The following is a 25783-nucleotide window of genomic DNA, read 5'->3' as shown; positions in this document are numbered from 1 at the left end:
TGCTCTAGCGCCAGAGTGCTCTAACTAACTATGAAAACCAGCGGGCAATGCGTAATGCAGCAGCACTAGAGCAGCCTGCCGTGAGTGCCCCACAAGACGAATGTCGAGGAGCATAATAGCCAATGCTGTAGACGGCAATCGTTTTCGGCCACAAAGGCCTCATCAGTACAGCTACGAGCTTTAAGCAAGCCGGGCTACCACCATATTACATTGACAATAATAGGTAATCAACAAAGTAACTAGTATAACTAGCTTACGGTACATGTAGTTCAATATTTTGTCCGTGCACGATCAGGTATTCCAAACATTCCAGTCTAGGGTACGCCTTATATGTATCAATCCATTCCATGAACAATCTGTACTATTAACTTAGAAGTTGCGACTTCGGCGGTAATAGTCATGAAGTTGATTGTTCCAACTAGGAACACACGCTTCTTGCCGAACTTGACACTTGACTGACTCACGAATCTGTATTATTTTTTGTTGTAGAATGTCGGTGCCGTCGGTCAGTGTCGTGCAATGTTATCGCATGAGCTGATTGTCCAGTAACTGGTGGTGTTAAGTGGACATGATAGCGTGACTTGTAATTCCTTGGTCCTTTTTTCTTTTCTATAAATGTATCCTTGGCTCTCCATCCGAGTCCTTATCATAGCCAAAGGTAAGCAGCATGGAATAAAAATGGGGAAAAGTAAAGGTAGAGATTATTATAGTGAATTACATGCACCCTTGAGTTGAAGTATGTTGGGATTGTACAGTGCTGGCAAACTGGAATCCGACCCCCCGAGCGGTGGGTTCACATTCTTTGCGATGTGAGCGCATCGCTCAGGTGGTCGGATTTCAGTTGCCAGCACTGTAGGCTGGTGCTCAGTACATGTGGGTGTAGAAAGGCAATATGAAGCTGTGTTCCTGTGACTGTGACTGTGACGTTCACGCTGAAGCTATCATCATTGTACTGTCTGATGATCGGTTGTGCGTTGTACTCGAAGTCACAACAGCACACAGTATTATTGCCTGCTCTCTGAGTATAATTATGGGTTTTGAAACAACTCTAAAGACTGAATGATGCCTGGCAAAATGAGCGCGGTCGCGGCACAGATGTGACAAACCCTGGAAAGAAGAGGTTGAAATGGGCAGGACCGTGATGCGAATATCGAGTCAAAGCCAAGCCGGCACACAATTTTAATACTAAATGCCCACACTGATGGCACCTGAAATCCAACCTCGTGGATATAGTGGCTGCGTAGCGCTAGCATTGCGAGCGTTCGCCGCAGGAAATGGTAGCCTCCTGTATTCATCCTGTTGGATTTCATCTCACACCACATACATTATGTATATGCACATGTACATAATGTGCCTAAAGAAATAACGATTTTATGCTGCGCAATTAGCTTCAAATGTAGTGAACAGAACCGGTAATCAATCACCGAATGTTACAGTGATTTGGTCACAAACAGTGCTGTGCAACCTGCGGTCATTACGAGACCAAAGACTGTGGCATTTCAGTTCACTCAGTCGCACTTGTTTTGTCACGCACCGGCATGCTGAATTCCAAACGGAAGCCCTACTTCAACCGCTGTAGTATCTATCAGGTACGTGATGCAGGCTTTAAACTAGTTGTTCACATCAGCAGGCTGAGTGTTCGAATCACGTCGCGATATCACCATTGAAGTCAGTGTGATGGCGAACTCACGTCTACGACCCTCTTGTTCACATCAGGCTTGCCTGCAAATACATCCATATTATTATCAGCATTCCACTCGAATTTCTCTCTCGAAGTCTCTGCTCCAGGTGTACATGCATTCTGTTATTATGCATTTTACTTATGGCCTTGCCGTCCAAGAGTCGAGCGCAAGAAGAGGCAGGCAGGAGAGAGATAAAGTAACAGTTGTGAAGGCCATTCAGTAGGTGTCGTCTTCGCCAACAAATTGCCCTCTCCCTGCAGAAGCGAACGATCATCCCACCTGTGCATAGCTACCTGTTGCCTGATTGAAGCATTCAGGAACGTGAAGTCGATCAGGATACTAATGCCCTGCATCACAAGGTGTTAATGATTGAAAGAAGCGAGCATTCAGCGGCAATATGCAGGCAAGTCAACAGCATGAGCGCGTTGGATGTATGGGGTTTGCGAGTTTCAAATCTCTGATATTGTGCTTGAAGAAACGCGTGGTGACTGGTCCCAATACGAATTTAAAATATTCATAGTGTATTGTGTATTGTGTCGTGACTGTGATCGCTATCCAGAGTTGCTCCACCAGCATCGCTTTCTTTGGCACTGTATCATGTGTTTGCGTGCGCGTGTTCGTCTGCGTGTATGTATAATTGTGTGTGTGTGTGTGTGTGTGTGTCCGTAGGTGAGTCGGGGAGAGTCTGAGTGGCAAGTCCACAACTGCATGCGTTTGTCGAGTATATTATAATACCGTTGCAATCACTTTGTGCTGTGATTTGTTTGTGCTCACAGCGTATAAGTCTGTACTTCTGGCAGCTATGTGTGCTGTTCATAGTAATTCAAGCTCAGAAAGGTGAAGGAAGCACACACACAAACACTCACACACAAACACACACACACACAAACACACACACACAAACACACACACACACACACACACAAACACACACACACACACACACACAAACACACACACACACAAACACACACACACACACACACAAACACACACACACACACACACACACACACACACACACTGAAACACACGCACCCTCACTCTCTCACACACAGACGCACATATATGCACACACAGACATACCCCCACACACACCTGTCCTGTCCTGTCCTGTAGAGTCACTGCCGCAAAAGGGTCACGTGATCCCATCACTGGGAAACTTGAGAAGAGAGAGAGAGAGAGGACACGACGCTCGATGACGCTCCAGGTGCACGGGTAGTCGCATCCGCTTGCCGCATATGCACACGTGCTGGAAGGCTGAGCGCTCCTCTGCTGTTGGTCTATGCGCCACCCTTGAACAGCGATGCCTTCCCCGTCCCCGGACACCGCGAAAGCAGCGACCACACCTGTCACAATGCGCGGCACAACATCCCTCCGCCGGTGCCGACGCTCCGGTAGTTCCAGGTGGCACTGCGGCATCCACCGTTGAGGCACACACATGCCGGACCAAGCCACCGCGGCTTCTCAGCCACCGCCCACACCGCCCGCACTGACTGGCGCCCCGCTGCTCAGACACAGGCCGCGCACGCTCCTCCAGACACTTATGCCGAGCCATGTCTCCTTTCCGTGCAAAATCCCGTCCGCATACCGTACATACCACTCGGGGCGGAGGCTCAGGCACATTGTCAGGCTCTTGGTAGGTGCTGCGCCACTCCGCGCGAGACTCACATGCAACATCATACCATGATGCCTCCACGCCACGGGCACGTAGATCTCGGACAGCACAGTCCTTCCATCTGCGGCGTGGGCCATGTGCTGGGCGACGCTGCAAGAAGGAGCCAAACAGTACCTGTTTTGGGATGCGGTTGTCCGGCATCCGCTCCACATGCCCCAACCACTCCAACCGCCGATGTGCAATTTTGTCTTTAATCGTCTCGGAGTCTCCCCAGCGCACCAGCAGCTCTTCGTTGGTGATGTGTTCGTCCCACATCCGGCTTCGAGAGACCCCGAGGATGGATCGGATGCACCTCATGCTGAAGGTTGAGAGCTTCTGCAGGTCATGCTGAAGGGGCGTCCAGCACTCAGAGCCATACAACAGCAGGGACAGAACGCAAGCATTGAATACGCACCGCTTGGTGTGCATCAGCAGATGTGGATTGGAGAATACAGACCTCTGAAGAGCACCGCAGGCCCTGGAGGCTTGGGCAATCCTTGCGGCGATGTTCCGGGACGAACGGCAACCGCTGTCCACTACAGAACCGAGGTATTTGAAATGCGGTACGCATTCCACCTCCGCTTGACCAAGTTGGAGGGGAGCGCGGTCAGTAAGCGTGATGCCGGGGCCAACAACTACAAACTGAGTCTTCGTTGCACTGATGGTCAAGCCGAATCCCGACGCCACCTCGTGAAGACAGCACAATGCTGCCCCCGCTCCAGACCGAGTCGTAGCGAATAAACAAGAGTCGTCAGCAAACTGGGAATCTGTTAGGCAATGGTGTTGGTCGTCACGGCGGGGTTTACGGTATAAATCGCTGCTGTATGCTGAGCGGAGCTCGAAGCCAACCCCGTCAACTCTCCTGACGCGGTGTTGCCACTGGGTCATCACGGCCCACATAAAGATATTAAAAAGGACCGGCGCCATAGAGCACCCCTGGCGAAGACCATTGCCAATGCTGAACGGGTCTGATAATATGTTGTTGAACTGCACCGATGCTGACATGGGGTCGTGGAACGACTGGATGATGTTGATAAGCTTTTCTGGTACTCCCGCACGGCCGAGGACCTGCCACAGACACCCCCTGGGCACTGAATCATAGGCCTTCTTCAGGTCGATAAACACAAAAAATCCCTTGGCCTGATGTTCGATTGACTTTTCCATGAGCTGTCGGACGGTGAAGATCATGTCAGAGCAGCCACGCCCTCGCCGGAACCCGCACTGGGACTCAGGGAGAAATTCCTCTGCGAATACCTGCAGCCTTCTCTGAAGGACACTCGCCAAGACCTTGCCGACCACATCCAGCAACGCAATGCCCCGCCAATTGTCGCACTGCGACAAATCTCCCTTCTTTGGAATGGGGATGAGGGTAGCATCCGCCCACTCCCGCGGAACGCAGCCATCTCGCCACACATCTCCAAACAGCTCCATGAGCTTGTTGTTGAGCTCCTCGCCACCGAACTTTAGCAACTCTGGCTATATCCTCGATGAACCAGCAGCGGTGCCATTGCGAAGTCGAGAAATGGCCTTGGAGATCTCATGCATGGTTGGTGGTTCCTCAAGGCTCGACACTACAGGTCGCTGCTCAACGCAAGCCATGATATCGGGGTTGTACGAGCTCTCTGGGTTCAGGACAGATGTGAAATGCCTCTGGAACCGCTTGCATTGATCCTCAGTCGACTGGCACAGGTTTCCATTCTCGTCCTTAATGGCGGAAGTCTTGCACGGAGTTAATCCCTCACATGCAGCGTGGATAGCATGAACGCATTTCCAGACGACTGCCCCGTTGAAGCGCGCCTCTGTTGCCTCCTGTGCCTTATTCAAAATCCAAGCCTCTTTGGCATTTACAACGGCTGCGCGCGCCTGCGATCGAGCAGCCCCGAAGCTGGCCCAATACGTGTCGCCCCTCTGCTGACCGTGGGCAAGCCACTCCGCGTAGCACTCATTGCGGGCGCGCCACACACACACACATACACACACACTCTCTCTCTCTCTTGCACATACACACACGTACACACATGGTATACACTCACTCACTCATACACACACACGCACCCACTCAGACGCAAACAAACACACACGATCGCTCCATAGACACAGACGGACAAACACACACACGGACACACACACGCACGCTGCGATTCCTCAGACTACTAGTATCTTCCTTTGAACCGCATGATACAATCATACGTTGTCCCCCCCCCCCCCCACCACCACCACCATGGTCAGCAGAATCTATTCAGGATCTTGACTTTTAAGCGTAAAGCCTCTTGGCATCTCAATACGTGTGTCTATTCATGCCCACAACTGAAGTTCTAAAAGGGTCTTGAAACACAATCCATAAGAGTCGTGTTCATGCAAGCAAGTTCCTATTCCTTGGACATGCTGCTCTGGAAATGCCGAAGAAGCAATCAAATGGGTTTAACTGTGAGATGTGCGAAAAGGTGAAGGTAGTCCGTGTTTAAATCTGACCTAGGGTCAAGAGGAGGGGTGTTCGAGACATCCTGTTTCACAGAGCTCGAAAAACTCAAGGTGGTGCTTATTAACTCCTTTCTCTCGTCGTATTCGCCTCCCTAACATAAGATAATTATACTACTGTGATTCACTTGTGCTAGTAATTACTTCAAGTACATTGTACATGTACATAATTGTGAACTTGCCACACATACCCAAACACTGCCGGATGCCCCTGACATTCGGCATTGCCTGCACTGCCTCTGCCCTTGTCATGTCAGGTGACTGGGAGCTGGACACGTACAAGCATTCAGCAAAGTCTCAGTATTCCTTGTCATGCGAGTGTGTGTGCGTGTGCACGCATGTGTGTACATAATTATGCGTGCGTGGGATCTGTACACACACGGGAATGCGTTTTTGTGTGTGTATGGCATATCGATTGCATGTTCAGAAAACTGCCCTGGTGGATGGTACTACTACCGACGCCATTGCTACTACTCGCTGGGGACGAATGCCTATTACACACACTACCGCAGTGGTGATCCGGGCTATACCAAGGACTACTCAACCACGTTCTGCCTGGGTCGCGGTGCCCACCCTATCACATACCGAGACGAAAACGAGGTGAACAATGTCCACGAGTACCTGATCTCGAAAGATTCTGACGTGCGTTACTGGACCGGCTTCAAATTCCGCAATGGTAACTTCACCACCGATGACGGCTACCCGGTCCGGTATACGAACTGGGCACAGGGCGAACCGAATCTCGGCCACTCCGGCGGAGATTGCGTCGAAGTGAGATTCTCACTAAGCACGCGCAAGTCATTGTGGTATGTCGAGGACTGTGGATCGTCGAGGCCGCTTGTTCTCTGCAAGAAACCATCGGGTGAGCCGTTTCGCGATCACGGTTATTATTATTATATTATTATTAACTTTGATTTTACTAGGGTGTTTCCCACAGCCCTATGGTCTTCTTACGGGAGCAGGAGCAGGAGAGAGAGAGAGAGAGGTTAAAATTAATGGCAGACGTTTGAGCCGTGTATTTATTGGTCAATGTCAATTTCCGCATGGACCAACACAGCAAAACAAAGTACATGTAGCTTGAAGGTCAGAACAACGTAGAAGCTGCGAACAACTTACCAACTTGAATTTATGGAAATACTCCACTACTCCACACTGCGCTCTTTGCCCACATTCACACACACCGTACTGTCCGTAGCGCAGAAATTCGTTCTTCGGTAGATGTCGCATATAATATATTCATTCCTTTAACTATTATTCTCTCGTTAACTAACACCACTGTGGAGTTGTCAATAAGTAATACAGCTGTCTGGCGGATATGCAACATCTACCTAAGAAAGAATATTCTCGCTATGGTGTTGTGCATGTGGGCCAAGAGCGCAGTTTTGAGTGGTGAAGATCCGAACAGTCAAAAAAATGCCGAAAATTGCATCCATTTTGGCGATTAAGCCACAATATCGTCCTGACCCCTAAGGTCTTAGATGCTCCAGTTAAAAAGATATGTCCACAACTATTCTTCTTGCCTAGTATTATTATTCTTATATTCCACGGTGCCGTGACGCCGATAAGGACGATTGATAAGTGTGATAGAATTGATACTAGCCAGAAACAGCTAGATGGAAATTAACCGGGGAGGCAAGAAGCAATGGATCAAGAAAAAACAAGCGGGAGCAATAACGTTAGCAGGCGTACTTTTCAGGATGTTCAGAGTTCACAGCAGCCAATGCACGGTTAGGGAAACACTTCGCCAAATACGGCTTATCAATCCTGATAGATCACGGTGTAAGGAGGATTTCATATTTATGTTACATTGCCCTACATATTGTCGCCTTAGGCTCTTGGTCAGGCCAAAATTAATGAAAATTTGACTAGTTGCTGAGTGTTTTTAGTGTTGTATGCTAATTCTTTAATCCTTGGTACTCTGATGCTCAACACGTGAATATAGTTTGTGCCGGCTCCGGGACGTACTATTACGGAGGACGATGCTACACGATCCAGAGAACAGCCTTGAATCAGCCGTCGGCCGTTACCAGCTGTCGTCTGCGAGACCGATCGGAGCTAATCAGCTTTCACTCGCAGAAAGAGAAGGACGTCATCTTCAGATTCCTGAATGCTGCCTTCAGCGGTACAAAATGGCTCTGGACTGGGCTCGAGAAAAGCAGGTAAGAACCTGCCGTAAACCTGCTGTGTATCATGTGACTTTACGCACAATGTTTGCGTATGGGAGTAACCATGGTAATGTGCAGCGGCCCATCAGTGGTGTAGGCACGGGCGGATTATGCCGGCATAATTATTGGCTTAATTTGATGGTTGAAAATTTGGAGCATAATTTCGCATCCTTTCGAAGGTAGGAGCATAACTATAATAAGTATAATAAGATTGTACCATCGTTCTAGTATGTAGACTACACCAATTGTGTACAGTGTATCTGATCACTGATGGTGGTCTGCTTGGTAATGGGTTCGGACGTCATGCAGGAAGTGTTTTCAATAAAAAAGCAGTGTAGAAATCACGGCAATGCAGTACTGTGTGCTCGAACTCATCTTCTTCAAACTGTTCTTTCTCACGTTGATACAGTGCATGTAGCAGAAGATGCGAATGAATCAGCCTTTATCAGGTATCTTGGGGCGGACGAGATAGTGACGGGTAGTCCGCAAAACTCCGCGTACATGTACATTAAGCATTTTACGAAGTCATGACCTCTGGATTTTGGCCGCCATGACTGTGCACTGCAGGCTATGAATATTGCTCTAATACAACATTTTGTTGTGCGTAAGTTATGGCCACTTGCAAGTACGAATAAAGCACAATTTTTCGAACTTTGAGGTTCGATAGGTACAACAAAGTGAATATGTATCCCCGCGTGCCCAAGCATAATATGAGGATTCGGTAAGCATTATGCGAGAATCCATGGAAGCATAATTCCATGATTTCGCAAAATCCGGCGGAGCCTACAGTGGTGGTGGCCCAAACTCATTTCTGGCTGAATTACGGCCTACTTCTGGGCCGAATTTGGATCGGGTTTGAAAGATCCCACGCCTCATTGGACTGTGTTATTAAAGTTAACGGAGCTAGGGTGACAATACCCTACAGGAGTACACTTTAACACGTTTACATGAAAACTGCACAAGTCCATGTACATGAACTAAGTACACAGCATTTTTTGATAATCGCATCATTGATGCCAACGCACCCAGTTACTCCCATTCATCCTGGGAAGCTACTTCCAACCGCGCTGCTAACGCGAAGAAAAAGAAATACCGTCAGACCTCCGAGGACCTCCGTGGGTCGTTCACACCACTGGTTTGTTCCACGGATGGGGTGCTACATCGCGAATACGCCAGCTATCAGAAGCGACGTGCTGGTCGCCTCGCCCTCAAGTGGAACAAGCCATTTTCAATCATCATGGCTTGGGTGCGAGTTCGCAGCCAATTTGCAGTGATCCATGCAGTCGACCTCCGGCTACGTGGGTCTAGAAGGCGCCTGACAGACCTGTCAACGCAGGATGGTGCTGGGGTAGGCATCGGCCATTGAAAACTGAATTTCGTCTGTTGTACGAGGAATTTCTTGGAGTTTCCTAATGTATTGTACTTGAATAAAATTCTATTTTTGCCTTTCATGGTATCTCAATTTTTTCACGTCTACATGACTTTATTTTGCCCGTAAAAGAGGCCGTTACCCCCCCCCCCCCTCCCCAAAAAAGAAGAAAAGTACATAGCATTGCTTCCAGCTGAAGTGGACACCCCCTCGCACAGCCCCTGATTACCTCCTGAGATCCTTCCCCTTCTTCGCCATCATACCCTAACAACCTGCCTGCGGACCTCCTGCTTCACGAACCTCATTCAAGGCGCCTCCAAACCTTCAAGGTCAACGTATGTAAGGATCTAATCCAAAAGAGATGGCTGTGGTCCACACAGTACTTGTGACGATGATATTGAGAACTATATATCTACTATGTGAAGAAGAGTGTGTTGCTCCCTACATGGGAGCTCGCGGTTTTCCTGCCGACTTGAATTCTCACTTGACTGACTCACGACTGCCATCTAGAGCACACGAGAAGTCCATCGAACCTTCCACTAGGCAAACCTGCAAGAAAGCACCACTCCCTGCTCAATACACAGTGTTTCGGGGAATTCACGCCTCATCAGTTGAGCTTGAGTAGGCTGAGGAAGATTGTGCCTGAAGAGCACCACCTATAAACTGCTCTCCAGCACAAAAATCACCAGGGATACAAACTTACAGAGACGCTCCGTTTCCAGCGCGATAAACACCTCGTGAACACCAGATAGCAGCGCGAGTCAGTGTCGCTCATGGAGGTGCTGAACAAGCGCTGAGGACCGTTGGCCATTCACAACGTTGTTGCCTCCAAACCATCTAATTCGCAAGCCCGCGCTGGGGACGACAATAATAATTATGAAGAAGAGGTTGTTGCGACTTCGGCGATAGTAGGGGAAGAGTGTGTTGCTCCCTACATGGGAGCTCGCGGTTTTCCTGCCGCCTTGATTTATCTACTACTAGCACTTTTCTTGTTACAATTCTTGTTTTCTTTTTCCCTTCCGGTTTAGTTATTACATGTATTTATATTATTTAGTGCAATATTAGCGCCACTTTCTCGCACCAAATTATTATTTTTGCTACTTGACCATACAACCCCCCCTTTTTCGATGCCAGGCTGCAACGCTAACGCCGAGACCCCTCAGGGGCGTAGCCAGGATCATGGTCAAGAGGGGGGGGGGGGGGGGGATACCCATAATTTTCTTCCAATAACGTTCTTTAGGGGAATCTTGTACATGTATGCATATTGTATGCATGCTACAGTCCATTCAAAACTATAGACGCGTAGGGTTTTTGAAATATTTCAAATTTGGCTGGAGCTTTTTGAGAATAGTTTTCGGAATATTGCTCAGGTCCGCTCCACAATTACTCTCATATAGTTTCTAGATAACAGACGCCCAGTTTGGAAAAAATTCATGCACAAAGTGATCACAGATTGTATGTGGTATAGATGCTGGCATAACGGTTTTTGCCTAGGTACGCGTCGATAGTTTTGAAATGGACTGTAGTGCGGTGTACACCTTGAATTATTGATGTATTATGAATGTCTCCAGCTTGCCATTCCAACAATCTACTTCCTCCGCGTCATTAAAATTGTTGCTTCCCAGAGCGATTTTTCGAATTTATTTTGTCCACTCGAGGGGCAAAGAAATCAGCTAGAAATTGAGGCAGAGCATTGTCGACGGACCCAGCTTTAGTTTGTTGCCTCCCGCTTCGCTGCACTTGCAGCTGAGGTCGACGTCTTCATCAGAGTTTTATTATTATTGTTATTATTATGAAATGACCCAAAGGCAATGTGCCTATCGAGGAGTTCATTTGATTGAAAGAACAGTAGATGTAGATGTATGTACAAAGACAAGTAGGGATTAGAGTTTGAGGCAGACCCTTCAGCACTCAACAATACGCTGAAGAAGACGCGCGTTCAAATTCAGGTCAAGAACCTTCGTTTTCATGCGGTCGATGCCTCCAGGTGGCAGGGGATGAAGCCAAGCTAACATTTTTCAAGTACACTGTAACGACCTTCCAGCGGTGTAGGGTAAGCTTATCCGTTGAGACATAAGTAGTGCACTGGTGATCCGTGAGTAAAATCGCTGCAAATCGCTAAAATAAAACGTCTCTAACCGGTTGACAATGGGAAAACCCTAAAATTACCCGTTCTACAGTATAGAGTATTTCCCTGATTATAAGGCGCATACTCTTCTTTTCCTGAGACGTTATCGTGAAAATGTGAGACTGATATTCGGTGAAATACGGAAAGAGGTAGAATAGCTTTTACGGTTTCACGACAATACAATTATTTTTGTTCCTTTTGGTGCTACTCAGCGATGAAAGCCCTTACCAGTGGGTGGACGAAACGTTCGTGGACTACTCTAACTGGCTTGCTGGCCACCCCACACCCGGCCTGAGCGCACCGCGGTGCGTGGAGATGTATCAGTTGCCTGCGTCCCACGTCGGGTACGGCAAGTGGCGAGACACGAACTGCATGACGCAGACGCTGCCTTCAGTTTGCGCCAGAACAGTAGGTGAGTAGCATGGCGAACATCCTTTCCAGCAACTCTGAGCCTACCCCAGTACCCTTACCCGTGCATGCACTCTACGGTAATTCCATCACCGTCATGTTGTAAAAAAGTAAAAAATAAAATACGATAATTCCATCGAGCCGGTCCATGTCAATCCCATCGCATCATATCACCTCACATAATGTGCGGGGCAGGGCCTGCCATAAGACAGTATGGATTCAAACTCGAGTCAATCCTGTGAAAGACGAATGCACCAAATGATTTGAACCATGGTCCATGTTGGTTCGACTGACCACCTGTTAAATTCCAAAGATAAGACATCACTCGACTAATCGTGGTTAAGGGAACGAGATGCATTGACAGTGGGTGACTTTGGTATCCTGTGTAAATGGATAGAAACCCATGCGTGACAACTTTGAAGGTACAATACGACTCAATGCGGACATGTTCCTCGTTCACCTCACCAAATATTTTGACATGCCTCCATCCTTGTTCTGTGAATTTTAGGAGTTTGGTGCACACGCACTCTGGTGAATTCTATTTGCACAGGTCCAGAATCCTGCGCTATTCACCAAGCGACGTTCTCATCGTTGTGCTTCCGACTATTCCATACACACCCCGCTTGTTCTGTGATAATTTTATACTCCGATCCTGGCTGTTCAACGTTGGAACAGACTCTTGTGCGGGCAAGCAAAAACGCAATACAGTCAACTTCGCTTATACCGACACCCGGCGGGGCATCAGAAAAGTGTCCTTAATCGAGAAGTGTCGTTATACCCGAAGTCTCATTATGTGTTACAGTTGGATGGTACTTTTCTCTGGGCATGGAAATTCTGTCGTTATTCGCGAATCGTCGTTATATCCGCAGTCGTTATTAGCGAAGTGGAGTGTACATCAAATTCAATCAGAATGACAATAAGGAAAATGAACACAAAGTGCAGCGGAACTCAATATCATTTGACGAAGCCTCTTTAACGGGCAAAAGAAACACAAATTACACAAGGGATGAAAATGCAATACAAATTCAAACCCAGAAAACCAGAAAAGGAAAAAAATGTAAGCCAAAAGAAAAAAGGTTGTTCAAGCGTTGTCAGCTGTCAGTTGTCTGATTATTCACTAAGATCATGAAACTACTAATAATACTTGTACAACAAAGAAGCATCGTGCGCTGTGCCTTGTGTGCTTTAAACACACGTGGAGTAACATTATAATTGTTATATTCTGCCTTAACGTCAGCATCTTCCATTGTTGATTTCTGTTCACCACCACTCAGCATAAGCGAAATCATCAATCATTCCAAAATGCAAATAATAATAATACTTCGAAGTAATATTCTACACTGCCTTCGATTGGTTGGATTATGTATCTTGTTGAGGTGCGGACGAGCTGATCCCGGAAAATGACCATCAGGTTGAGGCGGCGCTGATCATGGCTGGAAAAGTGGGTGAGTTTGGCTGAAGCAGAGTGTTGCACTCTCCGGAATTATAGATCAGTGGAAAGTCAAACTTTACTGGGGGGCAACAAAAGAAGCAATCATTATAGAGGTTAAGATGCACTTTATTTCTGATGTGACGCGAAAGTTCAGCTCGTGTTATTTAGCTCGCCCTTCGAAAACTAACGCGAGTGACCTGCAGCTTACGTCGAAATTTGAAGTTTTACGTCAAATTTGACGTGAAATTACGCGTCACGTGGGAAATGACGTGAATTTTCAGCCTCTCTATTTACAATGGTACTCTGGTAGGAGTTTTTTCTGTCCATGTGTGTGCACACACATGGACAGAACGAAAGTGAGTGTTCTTAGTATCCAAGCTACGTCTTATCTCAACCCACTTGGTCGGATGAGCTTACTGGGCCCCACCACCACACTCCATTATTCACCCCAGACAGTGTCTGGAGACATTATGTGGATTTTGTAGAAAAAAATCAGTATGGTACAATGCATAACAATGTGGGTCAGGGTCACAGACTAATACCAGCATGTGTACACCGTCACTAACATAGGTTTGAAGCGCTTACCATAGCCAACACACTGGTATAGCACAGAAACCAAACAGTTACGCTTACTGTTCAGGGACGCTTTGTCCGCCTCCACCGCGTCAGAATCGACAGTTTTTCACGGAACAAATGTTACCATGCCATCAACCTGCTCCTTTATAGGTGGGCCACTACTGTTGTTTCAGTATTCTAAACGGATTGCCATGTACGGAGGCATGAAGTGAAAATTGTTTGGTTGTGCAACTTTCTTGAGAATAGTTTTTTCAACAAGATCTTTCTTTACAGCTACAAAGTGTGCAGCCTCAAGACTTCTCCTGGACCTATAATCATCTTCTCAAATTTGTTATACTGGAGTTTCAAGGTACAGTAAAACCTGTAACTAAAGACCACCGTGATTAACGACCAGCCTGGTACTACAGTAAAACCTGTAACTAAAGACCACCGTGATTAACGACCAGCCTGCTACTACAGACCACTTCGCCAGGCACGGACGGTCTTACTTTCATGTATGGTTGTGCGGTGCAGACGTCTAGCTAAGGGCCACCTGCCACTAAAGACCGCTTTCTCTGGCCACCAAGGGGTGGTCGTTAGTCACAGGTTTTACTTTACATGTGTTCTCAATCCGCTTGTGATCTGTTGCGACTGTGTTGCAGGTAAGAATGCGGGAAAAACGCAGTGTATGGGCTCGTCCATGCAATACAACCTTTCCTACAAGATCGCCCATCCTGGAAAGTACTCTCAACCGTGTCTGTACGGTGATCAGGGCGGACAGGCCTATGCCAACTTCATACAGACCTATCGTGGTGATCAACGTGCTGAGCCAGGAACGCACAATGGACCGCTGTCCAGCAGGTAGACGACTGATAGCCCTGAACTCCAGGCATCACACTGAAAAACATTTAATTTAGAAAGAGTATATAAATTAAACAAACGGCGAGGAGACAGTAATTTGATAACCGCAATCAATAAGACAAGCTGAACCAACACTTGTCTCCCCTAGTTTACATTCGTTCAGAAAGTAGTGGACATCACGCAACTGCATTGTAGATAAAAGGGGGTTTGTCAACTGACAACCGCTCTATTTAGTTGCAATTCACTCTTGGCGCATGCGCTGGATGAAAATGCTTTTATTAGTGATGTCGGAAATGATGGACATTTCGGGCCAGTCACCCATCGTCAGAACAATTGACAAGGGGCAGTTCACATCGCATGAAAAAAGTACATGTATAGACAAATGTGGATTCAGCCTGTCTTATTGCATGTGGTTAGAAAAGAATGCAACACGATTATGTGAAGATAATTTAAACGACAAAAAGAGAGAAAGGAGAAAAGACCAAGGAGCTACAAGTTACGCCATGCTGTCCACTAAGACCACCAGTTACTAAACAATCAGCTCATGCGATAACATTGCACGACACTGACACTGACATTGACACTGACACTGACTGTAGTTCCTTGGCCCTTTCTCCTTTCTATTTTGTATAAATTAAACCTTGGCTATCCATCCGAGTCCATTCCGACAAAAAGAGAGACAAAAGAGAGTTTTCTCACACATTCTGTGATAAACCTCATAGTGCATTGGCGCATGGGCCTCCGTGCTCCCCTCCTGTAATGTGCTAAAATTAACACCATAATTATTTGGCATGTACCCTCCCTTCGCAGAACACAATGGCGCGCTCTTCTTCTCCGTGATGTGCACAGTTGCACCTTCTCTCCCCCCTCTGCATAGAGGTGACATAACTCGCATAATTGTTTTTGGCGCTACACTCTAGCAGCTCTGCGTAACGCTGTGGCACGCGCCCTGATTTCACAGTGCGCGCTACCTTCTGCTGCTTCTTCTCCGTGATGTGCTAGTTGCACCTTCTCTCTCTCTGTCCCCTCCCTCCCCCTTCTGCATACTAGGTGACATAATTCGCATCTTTTTTGGCGCTACACTCTGCGCATATACGGCTCTTGTGTGGCTTCCACGGTATTCATTGTTATTACCTGACGATGGCCAAGTGCCTAAACGTTGTAAAAATAACGGAACTGGTTCGGATGTGATGTGCAGCGCTATGGGAATGGGTGTGTCCACCCGAATTATTTTCACAGATGAAACTGCAGGAAGCCTCCGCCCTTCTTCAAACAAAAGAGAGTGTCTGAATTATTAACATAGCCAGCAACGTGTAAAGGATGTATCCATTATCCGAGTCCAGTATTTACTATAACATGATTTGAACTTCCGGCAAATGACGTTACCAAACTAATGATAAATGCACATGATCCATGTACTGGATCACAGAGTAGTTCCCGGAGTAGTTCTCAGAGGCGTGCCCGAGGAGTTAACAACAACGATTGGTGCTCTGTGATTCGTCGGTGATCCTTGCGGGTGGTATAATTATGCCATTCATAATTTCTATTTGTGTTTAATATACATATTGCATTTTTACGCGCCGATTCAGAGAGATCGACTTGGCAAAGGGGTTCCTGGAAGATTGGAGTTTGGGAATAAGTTTGTAGCGTAATGCCAATGTTGCCCACCACAGCAATGAGGCAGAACTTCCGGGGTGTAGACGTTTGAGGCATTCTCTTTATGGACTCGGATGGAAAGCCAAAGATTATTTTATAGAAAAAAAGGACCAAGGAACTACTTTGAACTACAACTTGTAACTTGTAGTTCCTTTCCTTTCAATACATTTTCTGTATATTATCTTTCAAGCTCCATTTCCTTGTTTCTCTATTCAGATGTCGCTGTGCTGCCAGAGCTGATGACGAACATGATCAATGGGTGTTCGACTTTGGTTACACGGATTGCGGCACACACCGGATCATCGTCACTGATGCCCGTCATCGCTCAGACAAGGTAAGAGGGTGGTATGGACGTTGTAAGAACGAATTGGTTATTTTATTACGCTGGGTTTAGCCTCATATTCTTTGTGCAGTAGTTATTGAGGAGAGAGATCGAGAGAGAGGGAGAGAGGGAGAGCGAGCGAGGGAGAGAAGAGAGAGAGAGATAGATATAGAGAGAGAGAGAGTTAGAGAGAGAGAGAGAGCCAGGGTGACAGACAGAGAGGCAGAGGGACAGGTAGAGATAGAGAGATAGAGAGATTTTGAGACTCCCCGACATTAGTCAGAAAATACAAAAAAGGAGACTCGAAAGACGAATAGGAGAACGGAGATTATGGTAACAGACCATTGAATTTGAAATAATATCAGTCTCATCATTTGGGTGAAAATTATTGATGGTAAATATGGCATTCCAACAGTGACAAGCAACACCCGTCAAATAAAACCAAAACAAACCGAAAAATAGAATCGATCTCGGGGCATTAAATTGAAATTCCCCTGATCTGTTTCCATTTCATTTTGGAGAATCCTTCAAATAATGTCTAAATGGAATGAAATGAGTGAATGAGATGTATTTCCAGACGAAATTATTTTCAGAAAACTGAGACATTTCAACAATTGTTGTGGCCTGCTTTTCGAGGATTAAGTTAATGGGGATTGCTGAGTTGCGCTGAAGTACTCGTTCTGTGCTTTTAGATAACGTATGTGGAAAATATAAACGCCACATTTGCGTTCGTATGGCAGAATTGCTAGCATTGCCTTTTTCTTTCTGCTCTCACTGTACCCGCGCGTTTAGATCACGTACGTGAACAATATCTATGCGGGTTCACTGTCGTCTGGTAACACCAGTCTTGCTCAAAGTGATCCATCCGACTACCGACACATCACGCTGCAGTGTTCACTGGATGCAGTGCTCTTTGTCTCCACGTACGGATATTTAATTGACGTCTACTCTTCCTCCGTGTTTGTACTGGAAAGTGGAGGATCGTTCACAGCCAGCAGTTACTTTGTCAGAAATGTAAGCCATCGTTGGGAGTTGTGGCTTCTAGGGGGCTGGGAACGGTAATATGTACTTGTGTCTACCAGAACTCGAAGCACAGAGAAAATAATTAACTTGATGAAAATAGAGCACGAGGATCACCAATAACATTGGCGCGCCTGGTTGTGATGAAGCCGAGACCCAAAGTTGTCAGAGCATCCCAGACCACGCCACCACTCCCCTTATTCATGGCTCACACATGACGGGTTTACGTGGCTCTAGTAAAAAAGACAAAAAAACAAAAACAAAGAGCATGGCTTCTTTCTAACCGGTGTGTCGGTAAACTCCAACGTGACTGAACCTGATTATTTCTAAGAGTAACTGCATTGCAAAAATGGAAATGTCTTTGTTGTTGGACTCGAGGGCCCAGGATACAGTAGTAAAGAAAAACGCTCTCGCATGAGCTGATTGTTTAGTAACTGGTGGTGGCAGTGGACGTCTTTATAGCGTAACTTGCACATGTAGTTCCTTGGTATTTTTCTCTACTGTAAATTTGTCTTTGTTGTTGGTTCACATATTTCTCTATTCACTGCGATGATTTACTGTAAAACCGGACAGTTTAACAATCAAAATGTTCAACGTTTTTGTAATTTGGGCATGATAACGTGCAGAATGTTTAACGATAGCTACCTGGCCACCCATATGCATGCGCATCTTTACACATACATCTCAAACTGGGTTCGCTATCCAGTTTTTCCAAGTAACGGAAAATAACTGGTCGTTGAAACGACTTTGTGACTCGTTAGACTTTCTGGTTTTACAGTTGTGTTACTTGTATATCCTCGTTGATTGCGCAATGAAGCGGTTCAGTCCAACGCACACAGAATATAACGTACAGTGTTACTCAATCAAATCCGATCAAATCACTCAAGTACGTGCAGGGCGAAGCGCGGCCCTAGACCTGCGACCACTGGGCTGCGAAATGGTGAAAGGCGAACACGTGAATGACTATAAATTTACTATAGACTAGCATGAACTATCTTCGAGGATCCTGCGTAATGCTCCACCAGCCACTTCACCTCGGACAAAACGCGAGAGGTTGGTTGTGTTGAAATTCCACTGAATGTTACAACCTTGCGTGAACCCAGTGTAACACCACGCACACCACTATCGCCCTTGAAACTCGTAGCTGCTTGTTATGTGCTGAAAGGCCACTCTTGGTCTAACCAGTGGACTGTGCAGAGAGTGAGTTTTGTACAGTGCTGGCAACTGAAAGACCCCCTGAAAGCAACGGAAAGACTGACTGAAGTCCGACCCCCTTGCCGGCGCGCCGCGCCGCCAAGGGGGTCGGATTTCAGTTGCCAGCACTGTAGGAAGATACATGAGTAGAAATGTGCAGTTTTAAAGTTATAAATGTACTGTTACAAATGTACTCCGGAGCGACTAACTCACTTGTAAATGAATACAAGTGATATGTACATCTACTACACTGAAACTTGTCTAAGACGACCGCTCGAGGGACCTCCAAAGCGTGGCATCCGAAACCAGGTGGTCTCCTTATCCAGGTTCATCGGACCGGAAATGGCATCCATTGGTCCTGCTTGCAATGGTCTTCTTGGACAGGTGGTCGCCTTTGCAGGATTTACTGTACTAGATAATTGGCTCATCAGGAGCATGATACGCGCGGCACGTTAGCTTTTGTTGCATTGCTGCCTTCGCCACCGAGCCAGCCAATCATTGAGTGATGTACATGTATATGTATATCCCTGTGTTTGTGCAGGCTCGCCCAGTGGGTCGTAACGAAACTTCTCCCATCACCTTCACCGTTGGTCTCCCGGTGACGTATGAGTTCTCACTGGAGACCGAGGACGATCTCTACCTTCATCCAATGCAGTGTTGGATCTCTAATGGCGATCGGGAGTATTATCCACGAGTTGTCGCTGTCTTCAATGGGTGAGTCCTTGAAGTTTTGGCTGCTACTCATTTCACAGTGTTACGTCATACATTGTACATGTATGTTTGAACAGGAGTCATGTTTGTAGCCCCGAGAGGAGCAAGGCCTGGTGATGGAAACCATTTTATTATCGTTCAGACGAGTGCACAAAGGCCGACCGAGTTCTGTCCGCAGATTTCATGTACAAACCGTACATATTGACAAAGTGATGTGGATCGGTGTCCGTTGCTGTGCACAGAGCAGCACAAAGCCATGTGTATTGCCTACTCTAGCGGCAACGGCAACCATTGTTTTGCACTGGACCTGTATTTGTGGTACTCGCAAACCACACTGTAGTTTTAATTCTGTGCCGTTCTCTCTCAATCAGTGACCAGTGGTTAGAGTTCACGTGTCGGCTTCTGACGTTTCTGTACAGTCACATGTGTATGGTAAATATTGCAGCCTGGGGATATTGACTTTGCATTGTGTTGTCCCGTACAGATGTCCAAGCAAGGAGAACGTCAATTTTGCTCCGACTCAATATCGACTCGATGAAGCAACCAACACGTCATCCAAGTATTTCCAGTTGTCGCTGGTGGCATTCGCTCTTCAGAATCGCGAGGAGAACGTGTATTACCTACACTGCACAGTGCGAATCTGTGGTGCCGGAGATGGAGAAGAGGTACGATTTTTCAAAGAGTGAATTCTTGCATTGCATGGTGCTGGATTCGGGTTCTTTGGTCAGACTCCTCTCGTGTACAAGTACTGAGGGCCTTTTATTGAATATTAGTGAGTCAATTATTATTATTATTATTTTGCTTGTTCGCGTTGGCATCAACCTGCATAAAGCAGGTATATAGCCTTCGCTTAAGCTGCCATAAAAAAGAAAGCTCATCCTAAGCGAGAGGGCTAGAGGGAAATATAACGATAACGAGATACAGAATACTAAGAAATCCAATGAGTTCAACGTACAATTCAAAACAAGAAAGAAAGGAAAGAAAAACAGAGCCGAATCTACCTATTGATCCATCAATCGACAAAGGGGACTAATCCGTTAGTGTTGCAAAGTAGAAGCTGATTATAGTTGCAGATCTCCAGGCCAGGGCCAGCATATTGCCGATTCTGGATAGGTCTCCGCAGCATTTGATGTGGTAATTATCATGTTTGATAAAATTGTTAGAGTATCTAGTATCTAGAGTACCGAGTATCTAGTATCTAGAGTATCTAGTGTAATTGTATCCGTTATTATTGTTAAGGGTATCTAGTGTAATTGTATCCGTTATTATTGTTTAAAAGGGTATCTAGTGTAATTGTATAACTTCAGCCATTACACACAGCACACGTTAGTTCCTTCCACTTTCGACGATCCTGGGCGAGCTGCCTCAGTGCAACTAGATCCTCGTGTGATGTGAGGGAGTTTGTGGATCTGGAATTTTTCAGGTCGTTGTTGATGGATCGCGGGAGTGTTGTTCTCGGGCGGCCTCGGAACCCTGAGCTTCCTGGCTGAAAGTATGCTGACATAGCCTGCTGGACCGGGGATGAGGTGTCTAGTCGAAGCATGTGGCCAAACATTCCCCACCTAGCAGACTGGATGATTCTGCTGAGTGGCTTGGAGCCAGGGCGCTTGTACAGTGCTTCATTGCGTATTATACGGGGATATTTGACCCCTATGACTGCTCGTAACTGCTGGCGGTGGAACGAGTCAAGTTTCTTTTCTTGAGTCTCTGTCAGGCTCCATGTGCCGCAGTTATAAAGAAGTATTGGGAGAATAAAGCTGCCGTATAACCTAATCCGAAGGGGTTCACGGGCATGGTTACCTTTTAGCCATATCACCCACAGCTGATGTAAGGCGCATGTTGCTAGACGTTTTCTCCGACTGATATCTTCCTCCACTCCAAGCATCGATCCTAGTTTGACCGTGTTCCGCCATCGCTCGTCTACTCTGTCCTTTTCTCTTTTAATTGTAGTATATTCGGTTTTGGCTTCATTCATTTTTAAATTGTATTCCGCTAACGAGGATGATAGTATGGGTTGATTGTCATGCAAATATTGTAGGCTGGTGCTGATGAAGTCTACGTCATCCGCATACGCTGTTTCATTGGGCAACTGAAGCTGAAAATCCAATGCTGGTCGCGGTGAGAGTCGCTCTCGAATCAACCTCAATGCAGCCTCGAGGTAGACAGTAAACAGGACTGGCGATAGAGAATCACCTTGTGGGGTTCCATTATGTGTGACTAATGGTTGGCTGAGAATGTTATTCAGCTTTACTTTTATTGTGGTGTCTGTCAGAAGGCACTGGATGATGTGCAGCTCATCATGATCAATGACTGTTGACAGTATATCGATCAGCCTGACCCTTGATATAGTGTCAAATGCCTTTGACATATCAATGCCTAAGATTGAGATCTCCGACGCAACACGCTGGCATCTTGCTGATAACCACCGATAGCTATATACCACGTCTCCAGTACTTCTCCCTGACCGGAACCCGCTCTGGTTCAGTGACAAGTACCCATTGATAGCTGGCTTGATCCGCGTCAGGATGACCAATGAAAGAAGTCTACGTAGGGTGTTCAACAGGGTAACTGGCCTTACATTTCCAGGAGGACCTCTTTTCTTTCCCGGCTTTGGTATCGGGATCAGTAGCCCATCGCCTAGCTTGAGTGATTTGTCTTTGGCATAATTGTTGAATGTAGTGGCAATGTTCGAGAACAGTGCTGGTGTTCCATATTTGATAAGTTCAGCAGGTATCCCATCTGGTCCCGAAGCTCGGCCATTATTCAAGCGCTTAGCTGCGGCATGTACCTCTGGCTGCTTTATAGGGTTTTTAAGGTCTTCCTCTGTCCGTAAGAGCCTAGATGACTCCAGAGCAGGATCACAGAATATAGCACGGAAGTGTTGCCTTAATGCTTCGACTGATTCACTAGGTTGTGCAATGAGTTTGCCATCAGAGTCTTCAACCACAACTGGTGACTGCTGCTGTCGGCGCAGTAGTCGTGTTGCGTTGAACATTTTCGCGTCGTCTTTCATTTGGTCTATTTCAGCTACACGTTCGTCCAGTCGAGTCGATGCTAACTTGAGGCATTCCCGGCGAATTTGGTGTGCCAGCCTGTTGCGTCGCGTCTTCATTTCTTTTACCTTCGTTCCATCTCTGCACACCGTAATGTCGAGACGCAGTTTGCGTTTCTCTGCTGCTAGCTTTTCAATTTCCCCGCTGAAGCCATTTCTATGCGTCTTGTTTGTTTTAGGGACGCGGCCCACCGATGTGTTTGCTGCCTCACTCATAGCGTTCACAATATACTGCAGATGTTGCTCCGCATTGACACCTTCCTGCTCTCTGCCGAGGTCCTGTAGATGTTCGTTGATAGCCTCTCTGTACTTTGCTTTCTTGGTCGGGTCACTAAATTCCGATATATTGAATTTTGCGTTGCTGGATATGGCTACTGGCGGCCTCTTGAGCTTCTTGTACAACTTAGTCAGGTTGAGGTTTGCCAGCACAAGACGGTGATCGCTTTCTAAGCTTGTCCCGGCGTATGATCTGGCATCCGTCACCACAAACCTTTCACTGTGACGGCAAAGGATATAATCTATTTGGTTGTAAATGGGTAAAGGTGGACCTCCACTAGGGTTGTGGCGCCAGCCTGTCCATGTGGTGATATGTTCTGCACGGTGCTGAAACGCCGTGTTACAGGCAAATAGGTAATTGCTGGACGCGAAATCAGCCAAAGTCTGGCCGCTGTAGTTGCGATGGCCCCTTGAGTGTGAACCAGCATAGGATACGGAGCGGCAGTCACTGGGTGGTCGTTTCCCAAGTTTTGCGTTGAAGTCTCCCATCAGGAACAGCAGCGATGAAGACCTTAGTTTTTGAATTGTTTCCAGCAAGCTGTTGTAGAACTCGTCTAGGCATGAATGGTCTGCTGCAACGCGTGTTGACGTCGGGGCGTAGACATTTACAAATGAGCACAGCGTTCTCCCGGAGAGCCATAACTGTAGCACGGCGATACGGTCCGACACCTGCCAATATCTATATATTCGGTGCAGTAACTGCTTTTCCACCACGAATCCGAGTCCATAATGTCGACACGACGACGAGAGACACAGTAGACGGTAGTTGTCAATATTTCCATCGTAGCCTTCGGAGATTTTAGTCTCCTGAAGACAGCAGAGTCCAACTCTGTATTTATTGAGGTCTGAAATAAGTTGATTTTTTTTGAAATTTGAAGTAAGTCCACGGACGTTGAACGTACCAATGCGAAACAAGCCCTCGCCTTTTGCTCCACTACTCAAAATACTTCCACAAGCTTGCCTGTTTCCTGGCGAAGAAGACATTACCCATGGGCCAGCCGAAGCTGACGGCCATGACCGAGCGGCGTCACTCGCTCTCCAATTACGGGACCGATTTCTTTGTTCTCATTTACAGAGCTTGCAGTGACTAACTCACTGAGCCAATATAAAATAAATCTAGCGGACAACGTAGCCCCTAGAAGTTAGAATCCGCTCCGTGCACTAAAAATCGGAGCGCTCTTATTAACTGTGATATGCATGGGGAACTTTGCACTACTATAAACGATTGTGACGCAAACCGGAGCAAGTCACGGGGCTCAACCAAGCCTGAGCGGGCTAGCGTCATACTGGCTGAACAATGTTTACACAAGTGAAATCCTGGTATGACAGTGGCCAGTGTCTGTGAGCAAAGAGTAGGGACTAGGCCTTGGGCTGCTATCGCGGAGCCATGTTTTGTTTTTGTTTTCATTTTGACTTCGACCAGTATGACTTCTACAGTATTCACTTGGTCCTGAAGGTTCGACATGGAATCATGAGAGTGTGGAGAGCTCCTAGTAGGCATGCCATGGCATTCACTAAACCAAATCAGAGAGGAGCTAACAACTGCCGTGTTGTTGAAGTTGAATTATCCAAGAGGCTTTTTAAAAATTAAATCATTTTTCTTTTCCTCTTATTCGCTGTGCACTTCACAGCTGTGTCACCGGACCTGTGGCAAGAACCAGCAGCGGCAAAGGAGGGGCATGGACGCAGCGTACACGCGCAAACTTCCCGACCATCCGTTGCTCACGTTCAGCTCTCCGCCGTTTATCGTGCTGGAGCCGAACGGCGGTTCGCGGCCCATTGCTGCCTTGCCAAAGTGTGCGCTCTTCTTGCTTGTTATGCTCACATTCATATGGTAGATGACGTAGTCATACCCTTGAGCTTTGCCATACTTATCGTGATTATCAACAGGCCTCAGCGAACATTGTATCGCAACTTCGTAAGGTCTGCTAAAAACTGTCCTGTCGATGCACCGGACATGTACAATTGGACGTCGTTCACCATATTCTGAATGCTCTTATCTCGTGCAGAGATGAACTCTTTCTACGCAATAGATAGATCAAGTTCTGTTGTCAATTGAACACAGCTATCAATACTATCTTTGGAATGGGTCAGGTATCCTGAAAAGTTTTCGTTTCCACCTCAACATCGCAACTCGCTTTACTTGTTGCGTTGATATTATTCCTGTCTCCACCAAGCTGTTTAATTATCAAAGGAGTTCTCATATGAGATCGTGCCAGACATGTACTTCGAACTGCATTGTTTTTCTTAAGTAGAGCAATGTAGTTGTGCCTTGAACTTTCCTGCAAAGCCATACAAGTGCATGTAATGTTGATCCTTTGACATGCACAGCGGATCTGACGGCGGATGTCAAGTTGCTAGTGCCCGCCTGCGCCCTGCACATGATGGAAGGACAAGACGACGTGGAATGCAGAGAATATTTTAGACTATAGCAAAAGTGAGCTATGAAATATCTATGAACTAACTGCCAACCACTGCAACTAGATGACAACATTAATTTTCGTTATCCAGGGAAAAATACTGACCAAAATAATAGAGGGAACACATAATTATGATAATCCGTTTAAAATAAGGCCGGTCGAGGCAGCTCGAAGCAGAGTGCTCCATGCACAAATGTGCAGAGCAGTATACACATACAACTGAGGCGAAAGGCTGTGTACATGTGTAATTGTAATTTCAAGTTTCACGCATTTCAGCGATCACCAGGCAGTGGTATTTGGCATTCAATACTGGATTCTCTACGACCTGACCTACATGTACATGTAGATATGTGGTGCTAGTGTGGACGCTAAAGGGGAAGTGCATAGATTTTTCGAT

At 46.7% G+C, this 25783-nt stretch overlaps 1 protein-coding gene across 1 annotated transcript; it reads left to right on the top strand.

Moving 5' to 3' along the window:
* Window positions 1-6022: 6022 nt before the first annotated feature.
* Window positions 6023-25222, top strand: LOC135824282 (uncharacterized). The gene is made up of 11 exons (XM_065337014.1): window positions 6023-6074; window positions 6245-6679; window positions 7760-7976; window positions 11692-11891; window positions 13264-13332; window positions 14537-14735; window positions 16608-16725; window positions 17506-17727; window positions 19469-19641; window positions 20123-20303; window positions 24598-25222. The coding sequence occupies exons 1-11, from the start codon at window positions 6023-6025 to the stop codon at window positions 24802-24804; spliced, it is 2073 nt and encodes a 690-aa protein (XP_065193086.1). The 3' UTR covers window positions 24805-25222.
* The last annotated feature ends 561 nt before the right edge of the window (window positions 25223-25783 follow it).

The sequence above is a fragment of the Sycon ciliatum genome, chromosome 9, assembly GCF_964019385.1.
Source record: "Sycon ciliatum chromosome 9, ocSycCili1.1, whole genome shotgun sequence".
Classification (NCBI taxonomy): domain Eukaryota; kingdom Metazoa; phylum Porifera; class Calcarea; order Leucosolenida; family Sycettidae; genus Sycon; species Sycon ciliatum.
The sequence above is the reverse complement of the archived record's forward strand: the minus strand, read 5'-3'. Positions and strand labels throughout refer to the sequence as shown.